General features: G+C 37.3%; 2 protein-coding genes across 6 annotated transcripts; one reads left to right on the top strand and one right to left on the bottom strand.

Annotated features, from left to right (window-relative positions):
* The first annotated feature begins 2,194 nt into the window (after positions 1-2,194).
* Positions 2,195-5,427, top strand: lrpap1 (low density lipoprotein receptor-related protein associated protein 1). The gene is made up of 8 exons (XM_079463166.1): positions 2,195-2,468; positions 2,574-2,718; positions 3,323-3,453; positions 3,580-3,700; positions 3,860-4,015; positions 4,138-4,220; positions 4,325-4,501; positions 4,588-5,427. Exons 1-8 carry the CDS (start codon positions 2,313-2,315, stop codon positions 4,654-4,656), a joined length of 1,038 nt encoding a protein of 345 aa, XP_079319292.1. The 5' UTR covers positions 2,195-2,312; the 3' UTR covers positions 4,657-5,427.
* dok7b (docking protein 7b) lies at positions 5,353-24,194 on the bottom strand. 5 transcript variants are annotated; one of them, XM_079463161.1, is made up of 11 exons: positions 23,969-24,194; positions 23,806-23,851; positions 22,637-22,867; positions 19,035-19,235; positions 15,000-15,119; positions 10,591-10,698; positions 9,655-10,454; positions 7,457-7,526; positions 6,955-7,035; positions 6,703-6,852; positions 5,353-6,019 (listed from the first exon to the last, which is right to left on the bottom strand). In XM_079463161.1, the coding sequence occupies exons 1-11, from the start codon at positions 24,020-24,022 to the stop codon at positions 5,880-5,882; spliced, it is 2,001 nt and encodes a 666-aa protein (XP_079319287.1). In that variant the 5' UTR covers positions 24,023-24,194; the 3' UTR covers positions 5,353-5,879. The 5 variants fall into 5 exon arrangements, with proteins under 5 accessions (XP_079319287.1, XP_079319288.1, XP_079319291.1 ...); XM_079463162.1 differs by having other exon boundaries at positions 6,955-7,032; positions 23,969-24,166; XM_079463163.1 differs by having other exon boundaries at positions 5,355-6,019; positions 6,710-6,852; positions 23,969-24,166.
* Positions 24,195-24,544: the final 350 nt, after the last annotated feature.

Genomic DNA, 24,544 nt, shown 5'->3' with positions numbered 1-24,544 from the left:
ATTCTGATCATTTGGTGAATCTGTGGCTGACAGCTGTATATTGTCATAATGTTCAAAACAGAAGTAGACAAGTTGTCCCGAGAATCCTCCCTCATCTGTTTAAATGAAGACGAATGCGCGACGAAGAAATGTGATGTTTGCTCGCTTAATGACCGTGTTTGTTCCCGTTGTCTGTGATTGAGTGTATTCATTAGGCGTGATGCTCCCAAAGACGTCTCTGGCAGCAGAACACAAAGGCCTTTGACCGTCTCCGCTGCACGTTAATGGAATCTGAGCTACATTAAAAGGTCAAGAAACCGAGAACAGAACCAAACTTTATGTAATAGAATCGCTTTAGGGCGCAGTTTGCCTGATGCACACAATAGCCTTTGATTGTATTCATTAATAATACTATACATGATGAAAACTCAACCTTAAAGTGAAAAATTTCAGTTTAAGACACCGAAAGATGCTGAGAAATTATTTGGGCAATAGAATCATTGTGATGAATGGAATACTTTGATGTTTTTACATTCCTAATGTAACCAAGTGATCTTAATGTCTTAATATGCTACTTGGGATTATTATAAGAAACATTTGCACATGAATATTGTATGCTGTTATTATTGTTAAAGGATTGTTTTAATGTAAAGCTGTAGAGAGAGAAAGATATGGTAAACAAAGAGGATCACAGTTAAATATAGTCATTCAAAAAACTTTTATGTTTAACAAATTCCCCCAAAGTCCAAGGACACCAATACTTTTCTGAAAGCAACTATACAGTGAAATATTATACATTAGTTTGGGTATTTGGTTGGAGGAATTCCCTATTTAGTTCCTCCGTTAAAACTTATCTACCACAAACCAAAGTGGTGAAACTCTTTGACTATTGTGCCTTTTACACAGACATTTTATGCTTTAATGCTCCTGTAAAACCTTTCAGGTGGAATCAAAGGTGATGAAACATGTGACTAAAGACAGTTAAAGTTTCGTCCAAAAGGTATGTTATATGTAAAGTGATCCTCCATTGTTGCATATTAAATAACGTTCTATGTCTTTTAAAAGTTAAATAAAAACGTCGTTCAAACTTGATCCCTTACTAAACTGCTTTTTAGCAGTTTCATAGCTTACAGTAGCCCGGCTTGTATTGGATAAGCTGTCTGCAGTCATGCGAAGGCATGGATTAATGTTGTATTTTAGAAGGTCCAATGTGTCATTTATTGTCAGAAATGCAATATAATATACACATAACTATGTCTTCAGGGGTGTATAAAGACCTTACGTAACGAAGCATTATGTTTTTAGTACCTTAGAATGAGCTCTTACTATCTACCCATGCATGGAATTCACCACGCAAACTGCTGCCAGCGTGTTTCGTAAACACGTTATGACATATTATTATTGCTTTGAGAGGGAGGGGTGGAGTGAGCCAATGGATGCCGCAAAATTTCATACACAGGAATTTGTGAATATCACTGGTATGTTAACTTGTAACCAGCAAGATATGTAATAAATTGAAATAGAAATGGTTATAAATATTTAATAAGCGACGTTTGTAAACTATTAAAATCTAAAAAAGCTGTTGAATTATTTGTAATTTCACAAATAAATAACTCCACAAATTGTTCAGACATCTTTTATGTTTTTATACATCTATTAAATCATTATTATCAAATCAATTTGGTACATTTTGATAAATAAGATAAATTACGTGTATCACATTTGTTTGCATTGTATCCCTAGTAAACAATCTTGTTAACTAGTCATTGTTCCATCACCTGTATCAGTAAACTCTGGATTAAGTTAAAATTCGAAGAAACAGATTGCAATGAATAAACGGTCCTAGTAACAAGGTTAGAGGTCATAATAAAAGGTAAATTCTGTTTCCCAGGTTTGATTTTATTGAGGTCCAACAGATGGTGCAACCATACAAAATAACACTTTTGCCATCAAACGGGATATTAGTTTTATCGTATTATTTAAAGTGGTTCATCATTTAATCTAGGGGGGATTTGCCATTATATCCCTTCGAGGGCGCTTCTCTTAGTCTCGCTGCGTGGATTGATCTCATTTGCTCAAAGCGCCTAGTTACTAGGTAACGACGTAGCAGCGTTTTATGGGGCTTGAAGTATTCTATCGTAGACTCGCTCGTTCCAAAGCACGAGCGACCTTGAAATTTAAAACTACAAGAACCATGAGGCATTGCGCATTTGGAGTACGGGCATGTGAACGTCATATGATTCTCCAAGCGCTTCCTGAAAACAACTGCTGATGCTCTAGGAGACATCGTACATCTTCTGTCTTTTATTCGGATCTGGTATATCAAAATCAAAATGCACTTTACACTGTTGTTTTGTCTCTTCGTTGTCGGGGCAAAGGCAGGGAAGTACTCAAAAGAACTTAACGAACAAAAGGCGTTTGATAAAGGCGACGATCAAATGGAATTTAGGATTGCTAAAATGAACCAAGTTTGGGAAAAGGCTGTAAGGGTAAGTTATATGTCAAATGAATTAATGTTTTGTGAGCCATGTTGCTTTGTACGCGGTGATAAAATATTCTAACACGGTGTCTGCCCTTCACTTGTTTTGATTTAGATGCAGCTTGCACCGGTGCGCCTGTCAGAACTGCACAGCGACTTGAAGATTCAGGAAAAAGATGAACTTCAGTGGAAGAAACTGAAGGCAGAAGGGCTGGATGAGGATGGAGAGAGAGAAGCCAAGCTCAGGCGCAACTTCAGTAGTAAGATTGGACTTTTCTTTTGGTTGAGTCTAAGACAAATGTAAGGATGTTTGTTTAGAAAATGGCATTCAACTGCTAAAATAAATTTATAGAAATAACAAGAGTGAAAATAAACGGGTCTGAATGTTGTTATAACATCCACAATATTTACATTTACATTTAGGCATTTGGCAGACGCTTTTATCCAAAGCGACTTACATTGTATTATCCTGTACATTTATACATAGGTGTCTGCAATCCCCTGGGATCGAACCCACAACCTTGCGTTGTGGCCTAACGCAATGCCATTTATTCACCCCCATGTTGCTCAAAACCTTTATGAAATACAAAAGAAGATATTGGAAGGGCTCAGTGGTTTTGTGTCCATATAATGAAGACAATGGGTGTTAATGTTGTTTGGTCACCAATGTTCTTTAAAATATCTTCTGTTCTGCTAAAGAAAGTCACAGGTTTGGAATGACTCGATAGTGAGTAACTGATTGAAGAATTTTCCATTTTAGTTTTACTATCCCTTTACGGGTTAAACATTTGTAAGAATAAAGATTACCAAAGTGGTCATTAAAAGACTATAATATATATTAACTCCATGTGCCTGCTTGCGCAGTTATTCTAGCAAAGTACGGAATGGACGGAAAAAAAGACACCCGGACGTTGGACAGCAACAGGTTAAAAGATCATGATGTTAAAGAAGGAGATACATTTGATGACCCAAGACTAGACAAGCTGTGGAACAAGGTAAATTACACATGAGCAGAGGAAATAATGTGTGTATTGTGATTCACATACTTATTTACTGGTTTATATGGCAACGCTTTCATCTTTTGCTAACCTATCAGTTCTGCGTGATCTTTTGACCCTCAGGCCAAAACTTCTGGAAAGTTCTCTGATGAGGAACTGCAAAGTCTTCTGAGAGAATTCCAACACCACAAGGACAAGATCAGTGAGTACAACATCGTCATGGATACTGTGAGTCGAACTGAAGGTAAGGTTTAGTGCTTTGGTTTGAAATGTTTGATGGTTATATCTTTATCAGTACTTATTAATGGTAAACATTTGCAAAAATTGTAATCTGTTTTGCAGATTCTCACACTCTTCCCCTTTGAAATTCACAAGAGAATGAATCAATTGCAATGTTTTTCAGAGATCCATAAAAATGAAATAAGTCCCCTGGAGGGTGAAGTGAAGGAACATGTGCTCCATCAAAAACATTCAGATCTGAAGCAGAGAATGCGAGACCTTAACCAGGGCTTTGAACGACTCCGCAAAATTACCCATGAGGGATACAGTGATGACACCGGTGCGCACCTTTGCAAACAAAGAACCTTTGTCTCATAAATTAATTGTCTTACTGATGAGGGTTTGATAAAATGCACGATTGATATAATTCCTCCTTTTCTTTCATGACTGTGTTTACGGCAGAATTCAGAGAGCCACGAGTCACAGAGCTTTGGGAGATGGCAAAAAGATCCAATCTTAGCGAGAATGAGCTTGACTCTCTTAAAGTAAGCCTGAAAGTCATCTCACGCAGCTAATAAACAACCGAATATATCAGTTCAGCTCGGTTTTACAGTGTATGTGCTAACATTTCTGAATAAATGACGTATAGGAGGAACTCAGACACTTTGAAACAAAGGTGGAAAAGCACCAGCATTATCAGGAGCAGCTGGAGATGTCTCATCAGAAACTGAAGCATGTGGAGGCCCTGGGAGACAAGGATCACATCGTAAGATCCAAAGAGAAATACCACACTCTTGCTGAGAAGGCACGAGAAATGGGATACAAGGTAAATAACAAGACTAGCATTTTTATAAGACATATGATTTTGATGAGTTTTAAGATTTATACTAATAGTCATAATTTCGTTTTTAGATGAAGAAACACTTGCAGGACATTACAAATAAGATTTCCAGAAATGGATTACAACACAACGAACTCTGAATGCTGTTTTCTTCACCAATAGCGACTATAGCTGGCTATAATTATTCACAGGTCACATAATACTGTTACCCTTTGTTTATAAACTAATGTTATTCAACACATTGAATGGGGCTAGGACAGATTGGACCTTGATGTACATTAATTCAACGAATTCAATTAGAAGATTTGGTCATTTTGGTACTGATCTTTTTGTCATTTATTGATTGTTTTAGGTCTGCAGATAGTCAAAAGCTGAAATTGCACACAAACTGATTTTCTTGCGTTTACTGTTAAGCAGTACATTACAATTATGTTTCGAAGCAAAGCGAAAGAGATGTGCTTCGGGGGCTGGAATAGGGAATAAGAATGTGAAGAAGTTGGGAGACCTTGAGTTATCCGTTATACTGAATGAATCGCATCATGACTGCGCAAGTGTTGTCTTAAAATGTGGTCGGGACATAAATCACCATCTTCACTGTTAATGTGCTGTTAAAAAACGTTGTCACCAAAATTCTACTGTATACAAATCACATACTAATCTATGGTACTGTTGTAACTAAGCTGAAAGATTTATATCGTTTTTTAATGCCTTTAATTGTGTTTGATAATAAATGAAATGATGATAAATATGTTTGTCTTCTAAATGGTTTAAAACAGTAATAATACACAATGTTGAGGTATCGGAGTGACAAAGTCATGGACAGGCAACAATGAGCTCTGGCATTATAGATGATAAGTTTATTCTTACGGTTATACTCCATAAAGAAATGTCAGAAAATAATATCTGAAAAAATACAGGTTTCTTATGAAATATTTAAATGTACAGAGAAAAATTGGTCACAGAAGGAAATATATATTTACAGTTGTCAACAAGTTAGGTATTTAGTAAAATCTTTGTAATTCTATTATAAATATCGGGGAAATTAACACATTCATCCACAAAAAGACACATAGTATATAATATAGAAATAAATTCATTACAATCATTGTTTAACATAGAACATGTGTAATTATTAAATGTAAATAAAATGTAAAGGGTGACTTTGCATAAATGTACAGAGGGGTCCAAAAGTCTGAGGCTACTATTAAAATGCTTCTATCGTGGATGTTCTTTATAAATGATAATACCTGCATAAAAACTTGTGACAAGTTGAACTTGTATTTGTCCACAGATTTGAGTATATGATGGGCTGACATTGTACACAAAATACTGTGTCATGAACCCCACTGGACTGTATGTTTGTTCAGGGGAGAGTTCCTCTTCTTTTCTGTTCTAGTTCCTGTAGTCTCTGCTCTCGGCCCTGTGCATGCTGGGCTCCCACCCTCTGTACCGTCTCTGTAGCAGTGATGTCAATGTGTGCATATTTTGTGCTAGAGTTGGATGCTGGATAAAAACAAAAAAACAATGGATTTAAAAAAACTTTTTAAAAGGCTTATTTTATGTGCTCATTTAATGAAATATCCACAATAGTTATTTTTCATGCTCAGAAAGACAAATTACAGTTGCCGAATATATTATATTGTGTAGGTGTTTATTCAGAAACGAGACATTGTTTGAGCCATGGTGTATTGGTTGGCTTGTGCTATAGCCTGCAGCTTTTCATTTTAAAAATAATAGTTCTGCATTATTTACACTCTGTTGTTCCAAATGTTCATGGATGGTTTTTCCAGTCGAACACAAGAGAGCTTGAAGACAGGAATCTAAATACTTTTCTTGAAACAACAGTTGATACAGTCTAGCTCCAAAACGTATGCCCTGTATTTCATATGCTATCAAAGGAACAGTTCAGCCAAAAATGAACATTCCCTCTTTAGTAACTTTTATTAAGTTAAACACAAACAAATCTAAATAGTAAAATGTAGTTGTTTTCTTCATGTATGGGACTCATGTGTTAAAGCTCCAATAAGAACATACAGTGCATCTATCATAAAAATAAGAAGTGACTAGTTGGGAGACTGGGATGTCATCAGGATGAATAAATGATGAGAGAACTTTAATATTTCTGTCAACTATTCCTTTATGATCAGAACGGATTGTGGTGTGTATATAAAAAGAACCCAGTGCACCTCTCACAGTGTGGCTTGACTCCTGGCGATCCTGCAGATCCAACTCTATATAGTGAAGCTGTCGTTTAGATGTAGGGCTGACTGGTATATTCACATAGTTAGCAGAATCCCCTTGAAGTCTGTCAGTAACCGTCAGTCCCCGCATACTTCCTGTAAGACGGCACAAACATGAATAAAACACAGAAACCAACGCAATCGAATGGATGAAATGCTGTCATGTGATGGTAATATAAGTAGCAGCATCTCAATTACCATACTCTCCTGCTCTGAACTGTGGCCACCTGCATGCATCAGTCATATATGCCATTTGCTCATAATTGCCTTTAGGATCTGCTGAGTAGGACAAAACCCCATGCATGAATCAGTATGCCATTTACAATTTACATTGTCAACACTGCGCAGTCGATTGAGTTGATCAAAGATTGTGATTTATGCCCCAAAATAGGAAATCGTTAACGTTATCAGCTGAAACCAATCATGCTTAGGATATTAAACACAGACTGACGTATCCAGACAGAATATCTCAATGTCTCATTTTCTGAATAACTGTGAAATCCCTGTTGAGTGAAAGATCAAAACACTTTTTGAAACAGCACAGGCGCGGAGGTCCTGTCAAAACGCTTTTAAGAGAGGGTAGCAATACTGATGCACTTCCTGTTGATTTGACAAAAAACAGACCCGTGATCCTGACCTACAGAAACATGTCTTCAGAGGTCATTAACATTTCAAAATCAATTTACTGTACAAATCTCACCGTCAGTTTCATGAAAAGGTTTCAGGTGTTCAGAACTGCCTCTCATCGCACACCTGCTCCTCTCCACCACCTACAGGAAGCAGATTTGGAAGGTATTTCTTTGCTTTAAATTGATGGAGTAGTTTAAAGTCGAGGAAGGTTTTTGATTTTAACAGTTACTTAATACTTGCACTATATATACCTCAAATGTATAGAATATCAGGCCATAGAGTATTTGTGGCATTCTGTTTACAATTAGATTAGATTAGATGATTAGATTCAACTTTATTGTCATTACACATATACAAGTACAGTGTAACGAAATGTAGTTTAGGTCTAACCAGAAGTGCAGTTAGCAAGTGCAGGATATACAGTTAGAATAAATACAGAATACAATATGAGAGAATATATATATACTATGAACAATATATACAGATGGCTATATACTATGAACATTAATGTACAGGTGGATATGAACAGATAATAATTTAGACTAAAATAGTGCAAGTGACTTAGGTATGCATAAATTATTGACATTGGCTATTAAAGTTGCAGTGCAGCTGTTGAAGTTACAGTGGAGTAATCCCACAGACAATACAGACAATAATTAATGTTGCTAAATGTTCATATTAAATAAAATGTGATTTGCATTTTTAATAGAGCTATGAATATAACATATATTTAAATAACTCAATAAGTCAAACAATAACTCAAACACAAACGATCGTCATACATCAGCTTTTCTGATTTTAAAATGTACTTTTTATAGGTATGTGTGGAGGTAAAATGAAAATATTTATGAAGATCGTAGTAATTCGTACGAATTAGCCGCCTCGTAACATAGGTAGTAAGATTGTGTTTGCCACAATGCTCAATTGTAAAAACACAGTGTAAAACCGCTTATAATAAAAAAATTATCTTTTTTAAATCATTACTTTTTTAAAGATCTATGCATTATGTATCCTTCCTTTGTGAATAATTTCTATTTATAAAATGGTCAGTCCTGGTCCTTGATTCTGATAAAATACCCGGATTTATAACTGCTTACATAGTTTAAATACATAGCTGTATTGTCTTTATTTTATAAAACCTTGCTACACATATGCAATTATCGTTTTATAAAAGCAATAAGCCCCGCGAAGCAATAAATTAACTTACAAGGGCATTTTAAAACCGATTTTAGGCGTGCCACAACACCCTTAGCAGTTATAAAAAGCACTGCAACCCACTGCTTCTTGGGGCTTATTGCTTCAGTAAATCACCTTGTGTATCAATATATACTATATATAAAGCTATATAGATAAACTTGCCTTGCCTCGAAAATACCCTGAAAACTTGTGGCAGCTACAAACCAATTCAAATAAATATATTTCACTGAAACATTTCTTGATTATTATTTGTATTTTAAATGAAATTTGCATTTAGTCATTTAGCAGACGCTTTTATCCAATATTGATACTAAAAGCAATGGCATTCATTTAATAAGCCACGTTCACGACAAGTGTCATCAAGCAGTGTTGTCACAATTGAAAAACCTACATTTAATTACACTAACCAAATTAGTTTTGCTTTTATCCTGTTCAAGTCAATCTAAAATGAATGCAGAAGCTACAAATAGCAGCCTAGAATGTAAAATGTTTTTCTCATTGAAATATCGATTGTGCTGAACGGGGAAAACGTTTTGTTTGTTGTTCGGTAAAAACAAATAATAATCTGTTTTTGGTTCTGCGTACTACTGCGTTCCCAGATCCCAAAGCTTGTGGTGAGATGAAAAAGCATTTCAATTCACTCTGCAAACAAGTTCTGAATCCCCACTGATGCATCAACGCGACTGAGCGTGCTCCAAAAAAACAGACCTCCGGAACAGTCTGCAGATTTGTGCTGGAACGCTGAATTCTGAGATTAGAGAATAATGAAAGACGGAGGCTCAGTCAACACATCCCTGACCTGTAAGGCAAAACTCTGATGTGTGTTATTGTCCTTAAGCGATTCTGATACGGCGGTGAAGATCTAGATCTAGGATACAGTCTGTAAAAATTGTTCGACAAAAGAAATATCAAACTCTCTGTGAGTGTTTATCTGTGATGTTATTTCTAAACTACATATCCAAGTTCACCTAGTCCTCCTAGCATATGGACGGTATTGGGCTGATTATAATCAGCCTACAATTGTTCACGAAAAAAGAGAAATAATAGCAACAGGAAAACAAATCTTGTTACCTTGCCTCCCCCACAGTCAGGACAGATGGCGGGCTGTAATTCTGACCCGGTTGAGCCTTCAGGGGGCGCTGCTCCTTCACTACACCAGTTAAATCGCACTGGGACAGTCTGTTTATGAGAGGCGTCTGCAGAGATGTCCTCTAGTCCCAGAGCTCCGCTTTCAGGCCTCCATTCCGGGACTGCAGTCGAACACGGCTCCTGATCGGAGGAGTGTTGTTGTTGCACAAGCCGACGTGGGACATCGTAATGCTGCAGAGCTTGATTTGGTACCTGGTACCCAGGGTCTCTGTGCGGACACACACATGACATGTGCTCGGGTATGAGGGTAATGGTCCGTACTATAGTGTTTGAGTTCAAAACTGTGCTTGGAGGAAGACTTATTAAGGATCCAAACTCATCAGTCTCTCCTTGCCCATTATCCATGCTACCAGTATAAGAAGAGAAGCTTCCAGAATAGGACGAGTGGCTCCCTGTGGCGATACCGCTGTCGGTTGAGTTCTGGCGTCCCGCCTCTTGAAGGCCTCTAGGTTGAGGTGGCTTGGATGGGGGTCGGTGTCCTCCCATGACCGCTCCGTACAGACGCTCGTCGCTGGACGTGCTGACAGAACAGGCTGTGATTTTGGGTCCAGTGGCCCCTAATGATGATGATGAAGGTTCGATAGGGGTGGGATGTCTGACCGGCTCGGACCATATTGCCAGACGACTGCCCAGGCTGTTATCAGAATGGCTGGTCTCAGAGGAGGAGCTGGAGATACTTCTATCGTCTCCTGCCAAGGAGGCACCGTAACTGCTGCTGGAGGCTGAGCGGTTGTGAAAGAGAGGCGGGATTGTCATATGATTGATAGGTGAAGCATTTTAAAGGTGCAATCTGTAACTCCAGGAATATCGAGTGTGTTGTTTCTTTTAAATAGAATCATATTTTCATATTGGTATTACCTGCACTGCTGTGTTGGCTACATATAGACAGCATACTGAGTCGTTTCTCTAGTTCACTGGCCTCCTGGCTAATCCTGTCTTCTGTAGACGATGGGTTAGCACTGGGGTCTATGGAAAAAGAATCTCATTCATTTATAATAAGGGCCAATACAGTGAACATTTATTACTCAAACACATATAAGAACATATATTTCGTAAACACACAAACAAAATACAAACATGCACCTGACAGCGCTCATTTGTCTCTGGGAATAATTCATGTATAATCCATTACTGTTGTATTAGTCTCCACGGGGAAAATCACAGGAGCCACTGGCCACATTTATTAGTCTCTAAAGGCACATTACGGTTGCATCCCCATGGCAATCATTTCTCACATAAGCACCGTTGCACAAGGGTACAGAATCAGAATAAGCTTGATTTGCCGAAACACACACAATTTATTGGGGATACAGGAGCTCTAAATACTTAAAGAAACTGAAATATTTAAATACGTACACTTAAAAGATGAAAATGTAATTATTTACTGATGCTCTGTACGTGCTGTATATTATGTATAATTGTGTGCCTTGTACATTTTTATACCATAAAAAACATAAGTATGTTTTTGCATAAACTCTAGTGTAAGAATTTCATTGTAATAGTGTCCATAAAATGCAACATAGTAGTAATAAATAACAAGTAATACTAATAAATATTAAATAGATGTAAATAGAAGTAAATGTGTATTCGTCATAAAAATGAATACCTTGATTTTATCTTGCGTTCTATTTGTATAAATATCTTTAATTGCTTTAACTTATTTTAGAGGAGGAACGTGGAGATTTTAGCGGCATCTAGCAGTCAGGTTGCAAATTACAACCAATGACTCACTCCAACACTCCCTTTCGAAGCACCTTTGCCGAAGGAGATAACGCATTTACAAAAAGTTATCTGTAGAGCAGTTTGTCCGTTTTGGGCTACTGTAGAAACAACATGGTGAATTCCATGTTGGGGGACACGCTTTGTATGTAGATAGAAATAGCTCATTCTAAGGTAATAAAAGCATATCGCTTCATTATGTAAGGTCTTTATACACCCCTTAAGACAGTTATCTATATAATTTTTCCATTTCTGTCAATAGGTCCTCCAAAAGATTACACAATGGACCTTTAAACGATATTATACCACGAGTTGATTGTCCGTTTCTTAATTTCATATCACCAAAAGTGTCATTGCAAATATAATGGCAATATATTGTCTTCACACACACACTTGGTGACCAATGATAGCTTTTCTTTGACCATGATGGTAATCGCGCGTTCTCATAATAAAATAAACCACGAGTGCTTAAATCTATCAATAGATCAGCTATGAGATAACTCATATGGAAAAGACAGAAAGGGAACAAACAGCAGAACAGAGCACAGAATAATCTATATGGAGGAATTTAGAGTCATTGACTTCTCTGGTATATTAAAACACCTTATTAGCATAGGAATTGCATTTCATGCTAGACATCAATACACGCAATCATACAGGCTACAATAGACTGAAAATCTGCTTGCCAGAAAGTCATATAACAAAAATTACGTTATGAGCTAAATCTCAAAAAGCCGCTGACATCCTTGTTCTTGGTCATTTGAAAAACAGTGCTGAGCGTGGGAAGATAAACGGCCGGGAGAAAATTAGCTTTCGTGCAATTGATCTACCTGATGTAAGTGTCCTTTATATTTCAAGACACTTAATCTAACGCATAAAGGACAGAAAGATATTTACAAAGAAACGTAACATGCCAATGCTCTGTACTCATACTCAGGGTCCCTTAAATTGTAACGTTGACCGTGTTTGTCATTGGCAATCTGAACTCTAATTCAACCTTCATTTAATGTCAAAGGTTAAAATACAGTGTTCTTAATAACAGACACGTACTGACAGCTAGAAAAATTGCCCTGACATCTTGTATGATGGAAGACAGTGGAGAACTTTATTTACTGACATAAGGAATACTGTTTTCATACAGTAAGCATTGAAGTCAACATATTCCAGCTTCTGACATACTGTATAGCCGTGGACAAAAGTGCTGTCTAGAACCTTTAATTTAAATATATTACTCAAGATGTATTAAACATTTTGTATGCATGGTGAGTAGTTGTGCATGAAGTGTAAATTGAAGCTCAGCTCTGAAGAATTTAAGGAGGCTCGGCAACGCACATGCACAAAGCTTATTGAGTCAAGTCCCTGGAGAATGACTGCAAAATATTACCACGAGAGATTAAATATGAATAACTTATAAAGTTGTAGTAAATGTATGTTTTGTGGGGCTGTCAAACAATTAATCGCATCCAGATTAAAAGTATGTCTGTATTCAGTGCTTGTTTATTTTGTATTTCTAAACACATAAACATACACAAACATGTATATATATAGGAAATATTAAATTGTTATTACTAAATACCCATATTTGCAATTATATTTATTTGTATATTTCTCTTATAGATGGTTTCGTTGGAATGCGTCCGCCTTCCTGCGTTTGGTTATAATACAACAATTTATCTTATATTAATTAAACATTAATATTATTCTATATCAACATTCTATTGTATATTATTTGTATTAAATTCAATTAAAACTACTCAACAGTTATTGATTCTTTGCTGAAGTCAACCGGAAATTACATTTGGGTCACGTAGCACTTGTTTATGTTGTCGCCGCTGAAACAGTCTCTAGGCATGTATGCGTATGTATTTATAAATACGAAATGAATATGCAAAGAACACAGAGATATATTATGTAAACACAATTTTAATAAATAAATGTTTTTTTCTTTTTATATATTCCCTGATACACTATAGTTTGCCTTTTTAAAACAAATAAACAATCAAACAAGAGGGAGTATTGAAGGCAAATATCAAACAAATACGCATTCTGAACATCACTTTTGGCCTGTACATATATTTATTTAGCAATCGCAAAAATTTGGAGAATGCATTGTGAAAAGACTGCTTTTATCAGTAAAAACATACAACAGCTGGGTTGTTAATGAATCTGTTATCTGTATAGTTACTCAACAGGAAAATTAAAATGTCTTTAGCAGATTAGGAAAATCATGTTCTGGCGGCACGACATCAAAGAAATGAATGAGGCGAAAACTACCTTTAAAAATGATTCGACAACGCACGTAATGCCATATACTGATTGTGTAAATGGGTCTATGCAATTGAGTGGTACTTTTATTCAAAGCCCCACAGTATACTTATAAAAAGGCAAATGGCCTTCTATAAAGCCTAGTATAAACTTGGGGAAAATGTCTTGGGAACATTAGTGGAAGCACATAGATGATCCCTTGTGGGGTTCTAAATCACAAGCTCTCAATACCCTGCCGAGCTCTTGACTGCTAAACTACCCTATTAATCCTAATCCGACAAACATTATTAACAACATATACTGTACACATACAAATACAAGAACTACTGACATTAACAGAAGCAAAAGTTTCAAGCCACTTTATATTCAATCCTCTATATTCTTTTGTCATGTTATCGACCGCACAGCTCCACAGGTTTCCTTTCACACACCCATTGTCATACTGTAACCTTTCAGGTAGACTTTATCATTTTAGTTCGATACTGCTGCCTCACCAACTCAATAAAACGATTGTCTGTGTGCCAGTATGGCTCACAGTAGTTTGATCAATAAAGCTATATGTCAAACTCATTTCGGTTTAATATACTATTATGCTTATGTGGTAAATCTATGGAGGAGTCTGGGACAAATCAATAAACTAAATGTGAACATTGCATCGATATGAGGACAATAATTCAGTATTAGCTAAATGATATTAGGTTCCTTTTAAATGATACGGACCACGTAGATGAGTTAGTGTTAGTGATGATATTATCCCCCCGTCAAGATGGAGCCATTGAGTAGCCAGATTTAAAAAAGGATAGTAAGACCCATTAAAGGTTATTACACTTGTGCAACTATGAATATTTTCGACTATTGCACAACAATACCACTAACTCTGTTAATGCTTATTCAATACAAATATGTAATTATAACTACAGTGTGTGTGTGTGCGTGCATGCGTGTTATTATAAACTGATCTGAACTCTGACTCAGTCAATGTGATTTATTAAAACGAGAGAGAGGAACGGCACACTATGTACCAATCGCACATAAAACTTACACACACATGCGCACTTTAAATATTTATTTATATCCAGTAGTACAAAAAGGACACAAATTGTTCATAAGGATGCTTATGTTTACAGAAAACTTGCAGGTCACACATGTCAGCAGTCCATAATTCAGAACGCACACACACAGCTGACAGCCCACGCCACATCAAGCCAACGGTAAGGACACGGCAACTTTAAAATATCTGAGCTTTGCACTAAAATCACACACCTCCGTATAAACAAACTCACCTGGCAGGACTGGACGCAGTCCAAACGGCCCCCTGCTTGGCGATATGCCCTGAACGATGCAGTCGAACAAAAAACTGATCTGTTCGCCTTCTGCACAGGCGAGGAAGAAAACACCAGCCCCTGTAGAGAAAAGCAATTGAGAGAAATTATTTCTTAATGTCAGTTTTCCTCAGAAGACACGATGTACCGCTTCGCAATCGTATTGATATTAATTGTCTATGGCATTGAATAGAAGAGCTGTTCGGTAATGATCACAGTCGCAAGATGATCGCAAATGAGGGAACATCGAGTCATTTCTCTGTGGTGAGCATTGTCACTGTTAAAAGATAAATGAAGGAGTCTTCATTTCTTTCTTTACTTTCAGTTGCATTTCTGGTTGATTAAATGCCATTTTTTGTCTTATGCAGCCCCATGAGTATAGCGTATGTAACCCTCCATCAAACCAAAAATGTGTTCCTTTTAACTTGGATTACTGTGGATTTCATTTTGCATTATCAAATCCCATATCATTATTCATATTCCCGTTTCAACTAAAAAGCAATCAATACATCAGCACTTCAAATCCGGTTTCTTCCAAAGTGATGCAGTATGCATTTCATTTTATATGTAAACTCAGTTCTTATCACATCTTATGTAACATCTGCCCACACTCTTTGAATAGGCAAAAGCAATAATAAAAGTTATAACGAGTTTGTTCTTGAACTTTAAAATTGAGCATAATGTATATTTATAAACATTAATGTTCCAGAAGAAAGACAAATCCTGCTCTGGTGCCCACACCTCCTCCATGCATATGTCAATAGCTTACATTATCTAGAAAGCCTTTCGCCCCTTTCAGACTAAAATAAGCGCTGCCGAGCACGCTGCAAAACACGAGCTATCCAAGAGCCTTGAGATTTCAACTACAATGGGAAAACTGGGATAACAAAGACATGAATTGCGTCAAGACTTAGAAGTGACTCATCAGCAGTCAGATTATGACCGCCTTTCTTTGTTCGACATGATGAGGACAGAATTAGGCATCTTTCATGACGATAAATATAGTCCTGTCAAATCCCTCAAGCGTCACTGAATGGAATGCGAGCGGTATTGGAGTGACAGTCCTTCTCAAAAATAACCATAACATGCTTAGCTCTTGGTTTCATAATTCATAAACATACTGGTGGGCTATTAATACTCGAGATAAGTTACCACGTGGCCCAGCTATTGACCTTCCTTGCCCAAATTTTCAGTAAATTAAATAGAGATAAAAGTCCTCTAGACTGATTTTTTATTTTAACCTATGAAAGTGCACAATCGATTGTAAAAATTCGTGGAAAAAACTGCAGTGCTATTATTACCCCTTAGCAGATTTTGACTCATTAAAAAGACTTCTTGTACATATAAAATGTGTTTAATATTTTCAGTGTATTTTGAGTATTTTATTATAAGCCCGATTCACATTTCGTGTCTTTTCTGCGCGCAAATTTGTTATTTTAAATGTAGACGTGCAGCAGGCGTTCGCAAATAGTTTTTTTTGTATATGTGTTTTATGTAGTTTTAACTGTTTCTCTGAAGGCTATGAGGGTTCAGTCAGTGGAGGAAGGAGGATTGAGTGTGATAGGATCACCACCTCTGCTAACACGAGCACTATTCAAAAGCATATAGAGAAAACAACCACAGCTCTTTGGTAAAAGCTGCACCTGTTATGAAAACAAAGCATACATTTTGTGCAATTACTATCGTTTGAGTTTGTGACAAAACATTTAGCAGTGTTGACATATTGTTTATTATTGCATAATATAATTCATTAAAATAGAAGTTTAATTTGTTTCATAAAGTACAAGTTGATTTTGTAATGCCAACATTTTTTGTTAAGGTGAATAAAAGACAATTTTTCCTATATATTTCATTATCGATGATTTCTTTAAAAAAAGTCTAAAAATCTTGTCTCTTTCTCGTGAGATAAGTGTCTCATCACACTCCTAAAATTTACGTTAAAGTTAAATTTATGTGAAAAAAAAACACATCTACCAGTACCTTTCAAATAGTTAACAGGTGACTTTATATTTTGCTAGTTAAAAGCGTAATATTCTCTTGTAATGCAGTGTACACGACTTCTTCATAATCATTAACCTTTGTTTCCTTAATTAACAAAATGTTACATGTATATTTGTCTATTCAAATATACTTCATTAATGTCTTTTTAAGTATGAATAATACTTCTGTTTTAAAAAAAAACATGCTATGGGATTGACAGTTTTAAAGGGTTTCCATAATGAGATCTTTAAAAAAACTGTCGGTGCATGTTTTGAAATAAATGTTCTTAAACATGTCATACCTTGTTTTTAAAAAATAAAAGAACATAATTTCATATGAGTGTTTTTAAGAAAATCATGTTTGACATCTTGAAACCAAGATTTAATGAGTATCCTCCATATACTGTGCAAAGTATGCAAATATTGTGTTTTAATACCGAATAATTATTTGCTAAAACGACCAGTATACAATGTAGCACAAAAGTTCCATAAACAAATGCACGGCTTCATTGTAACACTTCTACGCAGTTTAAGCCTTGACACAATCTCTAGTTGTTAGAAATTCTTTAGAGTAACCAAATCCACCTTGTGCAGTCATTTTAAATTCGCCCTAAATCATATTACGTTTTTTTATGTTGACTGATGCTGGATAAATCCATCCACAATTGCTCTGTATTACACAGAAAAACAGACATATAAAATCTGTCCAAACCACTGAACATTCTAAACCCGTTCATTCTTCAAAATCAAATGAGACAGCCGACAACCTCACTTATTGCACTGCCAGTATGTGTTTGTCATCGCTTGTGGCCTGTGACACTCAGTCTCGGTGGAAACGGCAACGTGGCCGTACTTCCATTTTAATTCACTTTTTCTCGGAGCAGCCATCCGCTGAAATTCACTAATGGCAGGAAGAAAGACACGACCTCTGTGTGGCAGAGACCATCCAGAGCTCACGATTGTCAAAATGTAATGAGGTGAGGCTAAGAGGTACATGTTCCAGAGAACTTCATTATCTCTCTGCATGCCTCTCAATGTTAACCTGGCAGACTGGGTATTAATTTGTGTCTGGTTTTATGGATTTTTACATATTTACCAGAATGTAAACCACGAATCACTGCTTGGCAGTAAATGGGCACAGGGTTCCATGATGAAGGCCTTTCAGGGCAATGTAACTACACTAACCCCCGGTACATTTTATGAATGACTGGAGTTCCAATTATGTGAAAATCTGTGGAGCTTTCTGTGGAGTGCAGATTTCGTGCGGGCCTAGATACGGCTACAGCAATGAGAGGCGGATTTAGAGTCCGGTGTCTAATAACCCCTCACCCTCCCACACACAAGGTCTTCCACTCGACTAGTTTCTTTATACATCTCCTGCCCACACCCAGAGTTCCCTGTGTTGCCCTTCAACAACATTAAACAAACATTTCTGCATGAATAAATAAATACTACACTTCATGGCACAACCAATTCATTTGCCAGATTACGATTACGATAAAAGCAATTCTTGTGTTGTAACACGGCTGGGGTTGTAACGAAGTTTCATATAAGATTAGTCAGATATACATTAGCTGCTGAAACAAGAGAACAGCTGCAGAAGGATGTGCCAAAGAGGCAGCTGGAGGACTTCATTGGTGCTAACGCAACATATCTTACCGAACCCTATCGCACATTACCACGAGTCGGTGTGTGGGTGCACAAAAATAATGTGTTTAACTGAATCTGGAAGTGTGGTGAGAGTGAGAAAGTGAGAGAGAAAGAGAGACATTGGGTGGGATCTCATTTTCACATTTACTATTGGCAGACATCCCTGTGCTACTTTCATTGCTGAGAATGTCATTAGGACCAAGTGAAAAAGATTTGTACAAGTGGAAACATGCGCTGAATTAAACCATGAAAAAACATTATGGTAAAAATGCAAAATATATTTGCATGCTATATTAAATCAGTAATCTGACAACATAGGCCAATAATATCAATGAGCCGTTCCACAAAAGACAGAACCATAACTTACAGTAGCCACATCTTGTCCCGCCCTCAAAGACAAATCCACTAGGAACGCCGCCATAACGCCTTAAGTCTGACAGTTTCCATTGGCCGATGACAGTTGGGGGGAGGTCTCTGGCAATAACAAGCAAGTTGTTGCACAAATGCAGGGAGGCGGGGCCACTTTCTAGTTTGGTGCCGGGCTGAATGTTCACACTGAACCTGTGAACTGAAAAGAATTGAGTTTAAGAAGAGCTTCTACATGAACACAACATGAAAATAGACTAATTGTTTACAGTATATTAACTTATCAACACAAGTTTTTTTCTGGTCAGCTTACAGTAGATACAGTTGATCTATAGACTTACTGTACAAGAGTGAAAATAGGAAGATGTGATATCACCGTATCTTAGTTTAACTTTGTGTTGTTGTTGTTTTTTTCATGTGCAATCGTTAAATTCTATTATGCAATATGTTTGTAATTTGTACCACACAATCACTATTAAAGGAACATCTAAACCAGAACAAATTGCAACAATAGATGTTACATTTTTGATAGAATTCACGATCTTTTTATCAGTTATATACATTTACAAACATTAGTGAAATGTAAATCTGGCATACTGTACAAGACAAAAATTACAAATACTAAATACATCCTTTACATGCATGAATAACCAGCACAGACGTATATGCACTCCAGATCATTAGAAACGCTTTACCTCAATTCATCATAATTACAACAAGTAATCAATATTGTCTTAACAAGCATAACTAATGATACAGTTTGCCTCCAAGCAGTGTGTGTGTATGCGTGTGTAGCATACGTAATGGGACTAATGCTTTTTATTTCATGCCTTAGATTACATTGTGCACCATCACACACAATACACACAGACAGAAAACAGACACATCCATCATTTGATACCTTTTAGCAATTCTCAGACACACACTCCCATCCTCATATATGGCCGAGCAAATGTAGTCTGTAGTCACTGACTCATTGATCATGATCGGCGTGGGAAAGTACACCCGGGTGTGTTAAAGCAGTTTAGTAGAAAATTGATAAGAGCAGCGAAGCAGAATGAGATATCAGTTCCTCGCGCGACCAAACTCCATCTATCATTGTTCAGTTTGCCTTAAAGCAAAACTAATACACAGGGGAACAGAAAATCAAGGATCTATCAGAGCAGAGATCACAAAAGTCATTGAGAATCATCAGACTAACCACTGTGAAACAAGTTCCACCGGTTGAGTTTCGTTTTAGGATTAGAAATGTCTATCTACATATTTGCAGATCATCCTGTTTAAAGCCTTCCATCTACCTGGCACATTATGTAGTGTGTTTAGCATCAATGCATGTTTGCAGCTTTTGTATTAGTTGTGTATGGTATGTGTCTCTCGATTGTTTTCAGAGTAAAAAGATGGATATCAACATCAGAAGAGGTCAAATATGGAGAAGATGCTGGAAAAGCAAAGAATGTGCCGACTTGAAGCGAAAACGTGACGACATGTTTGTCCTGTGTCAGTTACTGTAGTGCTTCGAAAGGGAGGGATAGAGTGAGCCGTTGGCAGAGCCACTGAGAGAGAGAGTTGCGTCTTCTTTGTTGACTCCAATGGAACAGTTTTTTCACAGTTTTAATAGTTCCCGGATTTTACTTGTAACGCATCGAGCTGCGACTTAATAGACCAACTTAGGTAAACGTCTAACCCATTTAAAGAAATATAACATTTAAAGAGAAAATATAACATCCTGGAACTATCTGAAAGCTCCATGAATCATGTGACAGGGGTTCTCAATAGCTCCCGGAAGTAAAGTAACTAGTTACGCATAGAGCTGCGACTAAACAGACCAACTTAGGTAAACTTCTAACCCATTTAAAGACGAAAGCCATTTAATGAATAAAAAAATTAAAGAATTATAGCATTTGAAGAGAAAACATCACTTCCTGGAACTATCTGAAGGCTCCTTGAATCACACTCCAGCGTTTTGAAGATCCGTTCGCACAACAATAGCTCTGGCCATTGGTTGCAATTTGCCACCTCCCTGCCAGATGCCACTTCCCATTTCTCCTTTAAAAAGTTAGACTTTCGAAATAGAAAAACATGAACAAAATCTTTTTAGAGTATTTGTCCAAAAAAGTAAGTTTTTCATTTCAGCTGCTGCAACTGAATTAAAACGTTGACTTGAAATGATGTGAAGTCATCTGCACCAAGCCCAAAATCAGATTTGCTGTCAGATACTTCCCTATGTGTTTTTTTAGTATGTGTTACTTTGTCAAGCACATGTTCGAGAAAAACCTGAGTGATCTTATGGAGTATCATACATCACAGGGCACCAATCTTAACTCTGCCGCTGAACGCTATACAGCGATTATTCAAGGCTTTACAAAAGAGCACACAGTAAAAGACTGGGTATATGGGAATGTCTGTACGTGTCTTTCATGAATGTCTGGGATTACGAGACCCATTAGAGGATTCAAATGGCATGGGAGATAAGAGCTTCTGCACTATTTATGCACTGTACTGTAGGTTCGGACTAACTAAAAATAATCAAGTACATGTAACTATAAAATATGAATATTATGTAATGTTTGTGTCAATTAAAAAAATGAATCATTTTGGTGACATCATATGGCCATTAATCAGCAATGAAGGTGTTAAATACAATTTACATTTAAAGGGACAGTTCACCCAAATACCCAGATATCTTCCTGTGTATTCAGCAGAACAAAGAAATATATACAGGTTTGGAAGAATCTTAGGGTGAGTAAATGAGAGAATTTTCATTTTTGGATAAAAGTATCACTTTAAATGTGGAAGACCTGCGGCACCTATTATTTCATGATTTGGTTAACCTGGCCTGTACTGGCTTCCATTAGATGATTCTTTATTTTTCAAGATAAACCTTTTACCCTATTTCTATAGTGTGGACAGACAGCAGCAGAACTCAAGGAGTGCGGAGAATTATAGCACAGGGAATTAAAGAATTATAGCCGCCTGGGAAAGCGTACCCATAAATCACAATTCATTTTTAATAAGAGGTGGGCGAGCATAAGGGAGACTGCTATATGGTGAAACTGTAGAAATGAGCGATGGATACGTTTAAATCCCGCGTTAGACCTGTGTGGGGGTGGCACGGTTTATATTGCTTTTGCCGGGATTCCCCGCTGATATACTTTGTGCAAAAGTTCACCTAAAACGTTGTATCATTATTTATTCATCCTCATGTCATCATTACTTATTGTATCCTTCCTTTCCTTACTTCCTTTTTTCATTCCTTCCCTCGTTCCTTTTTTAAACACAAAACTAAAGTTTATTTAAAAGTGCCCAAGCTGAATCTATTCCATACAATGAAAGTAAATACTATCCATGGGCTCCAAAAATGACTCCCCCCATCAAAGTAATCCATGTGACTATGAGCGCTTTTTTCCATGTTCTAAAGCCATACAATAATAGCTTTGTGATATATTTTAATGTATGGAACAGCATCAACAACTTCCTGTGTAACATCTTTTATCACACAGAAAAAAAACATGGACTGACATGACATGAGGATGAAAAATCTGGGATCTTATTATGTCCCTATTTGTCTGAACAACGCACAAGACACACAAACTCTCCTCTTACCTTCCCCAAGGCTGTAGCGGATACGAGCATCCCAGGCCAGAAGAGTCACTCTGTTGTCAAAGCCGAGCATGATAGACTGGCTCAGGCAGAGCAGACTGAGGACATAATTCACTCCATCAAAGCCCTGAAGAGCTTCGAGTCCGCAGATATCCCTCAGCGTGGCCTGACTCCTCTCTCTCTGGCCTTTGCTCCTCTCTCCGCGTTCCTTATACACCAACAGGGACAGGCAATCTGAAATAGAGAGTCAAGATTCTATTATATAAAACATCAATTAATGTGTTCATAAGTGGTAGTTTTCATGGAAATACCATGTTTTTGGCTATGTATTATACTTAAGTCACATACAATGAATATTTACATTCCCTTGGAAAATTAACCATAGATTTACTATAGTAACGGTGTGGCAAACTGGGCATATGAACACTATTTGTATCATCATAGTTTACTACAAATCCAACCATTAAACCAACTGTCCAGACAACATGCAGTTGGTACAGTTACAGAGCCGCGGGATCCGTCTCTTTCAATAGTGTATGCTAGCAGTATAGATTAAACTATAGATTATGTGATTGATTGTTTTCGAAACTTGGTGACGCCAAGTTGTTTTCATGCACCTGTACAAGAGTGCAGTCTACCACATCATCAGACTTCTAAAAGGGTAGGCCTGCGAACAGCTGACATAACACGTACATCAAAGACACTGTGATCCCTGAAAGCAGCTGGAGACCAACCTATTAAACAATGACAGCTTCAGACGCCATAGAGATCAAAACATGACCACTGTTATGCAAGGTTATGTTGCACGTAATCCGAGCTGTACGTTCTTGCGACGTTGCGCAGACGGATACATGCGTGACATCAAAGTACCGCGAGAGGGATTCGAACGTAGTTATTTCGACTCAATTTACCTTTGAAACTGCAAAGGCTGTTCTAGGATCAGCGCTCGGGGTTTAAGTGAATTGCGACACCGTGTCATTCCCATATCTCGCATATCGACCGTGCCACACGCATATCATTTAGTGGAAAAAACTACCGTGATCCCAGAGTCGGAGTTTTACACACATAGTACTTTTGTTCAACGAAACTGCTATTTAAATGTATATTACGTTGCCGTTCTCAACACTGTTCGGCTAAATGTTAATACATATAAACGCTTTCCGCGGACTTACCTGCTACAGGCGAAGGTTTTCGTAGAATCACCCATCTGTTTTTCCACTGTAAACGCAGGAAAGCACATGGAAAGAAACGATGACATTGTAATTACAAACAAAGAATAAGTTCAGTAAAAAAAGATAAACACAGAGAGAAGTATTTTGCGTTGCGTTTAAGCACCTTTTTCCCCTCTCGGAGTCTGACTTGTCCCTCTACGACAACTGTATCCGTCATCTTGTGTCATGGTTCCCGACAGCTGTGTGTGTGCGGTCCGCGGCGGCGAGGGGGGTCACTTTCAAAATAACCCCCAGAACTGTCTACACTGCTTTAACACGCACACTAACTCTCTCTCTCTCTCTCTCTCTCTCTCTCTCACACACACTTGCACACATCAGCCTACCCCCTCAACGCAGACAAGGCAACGTTTTTACAGTTGGGTTAAAGTGGCAAACGTTAAGGTGCCAATTGAATTCACAACACATGGTCCAGAGATACACGCATTCCTCGCCATCAGACATTTATTTATAAAAGGAAATGCAAACATACACACACAGTTTCAATAATAGTTTATCATCGCAAAAATACACATAAATAAGTAGGCTACATTCAAATCTCTACTGGATGTACTCGGCAAGGTTGTTATAAAGCAAGTTGAATCCCAGTGGGGGAGTAGTTGGGTAATACAGTTATACTGTAGTGAGAGATGGGCCCATTTGCACAATGCAGCATTTTGTATGCCACCAAGCATCTTGCCTA

Source organism: Barbatula barbatula, assembly GCF_947034865.1.
Source record: "Barbatula barbatula genome assembly, chromosome: 8".
NCBI lineage: Eukaryota > Metazoa > Chordata > Actinopteri > Cypriniformes > Nemacheilidae > Barbatula > Barbatula barbatula.
Note: the sequence above shows the minus strand (reverse complement) of the source record. Positions and strands in the feature narration are given on the sequence as shown.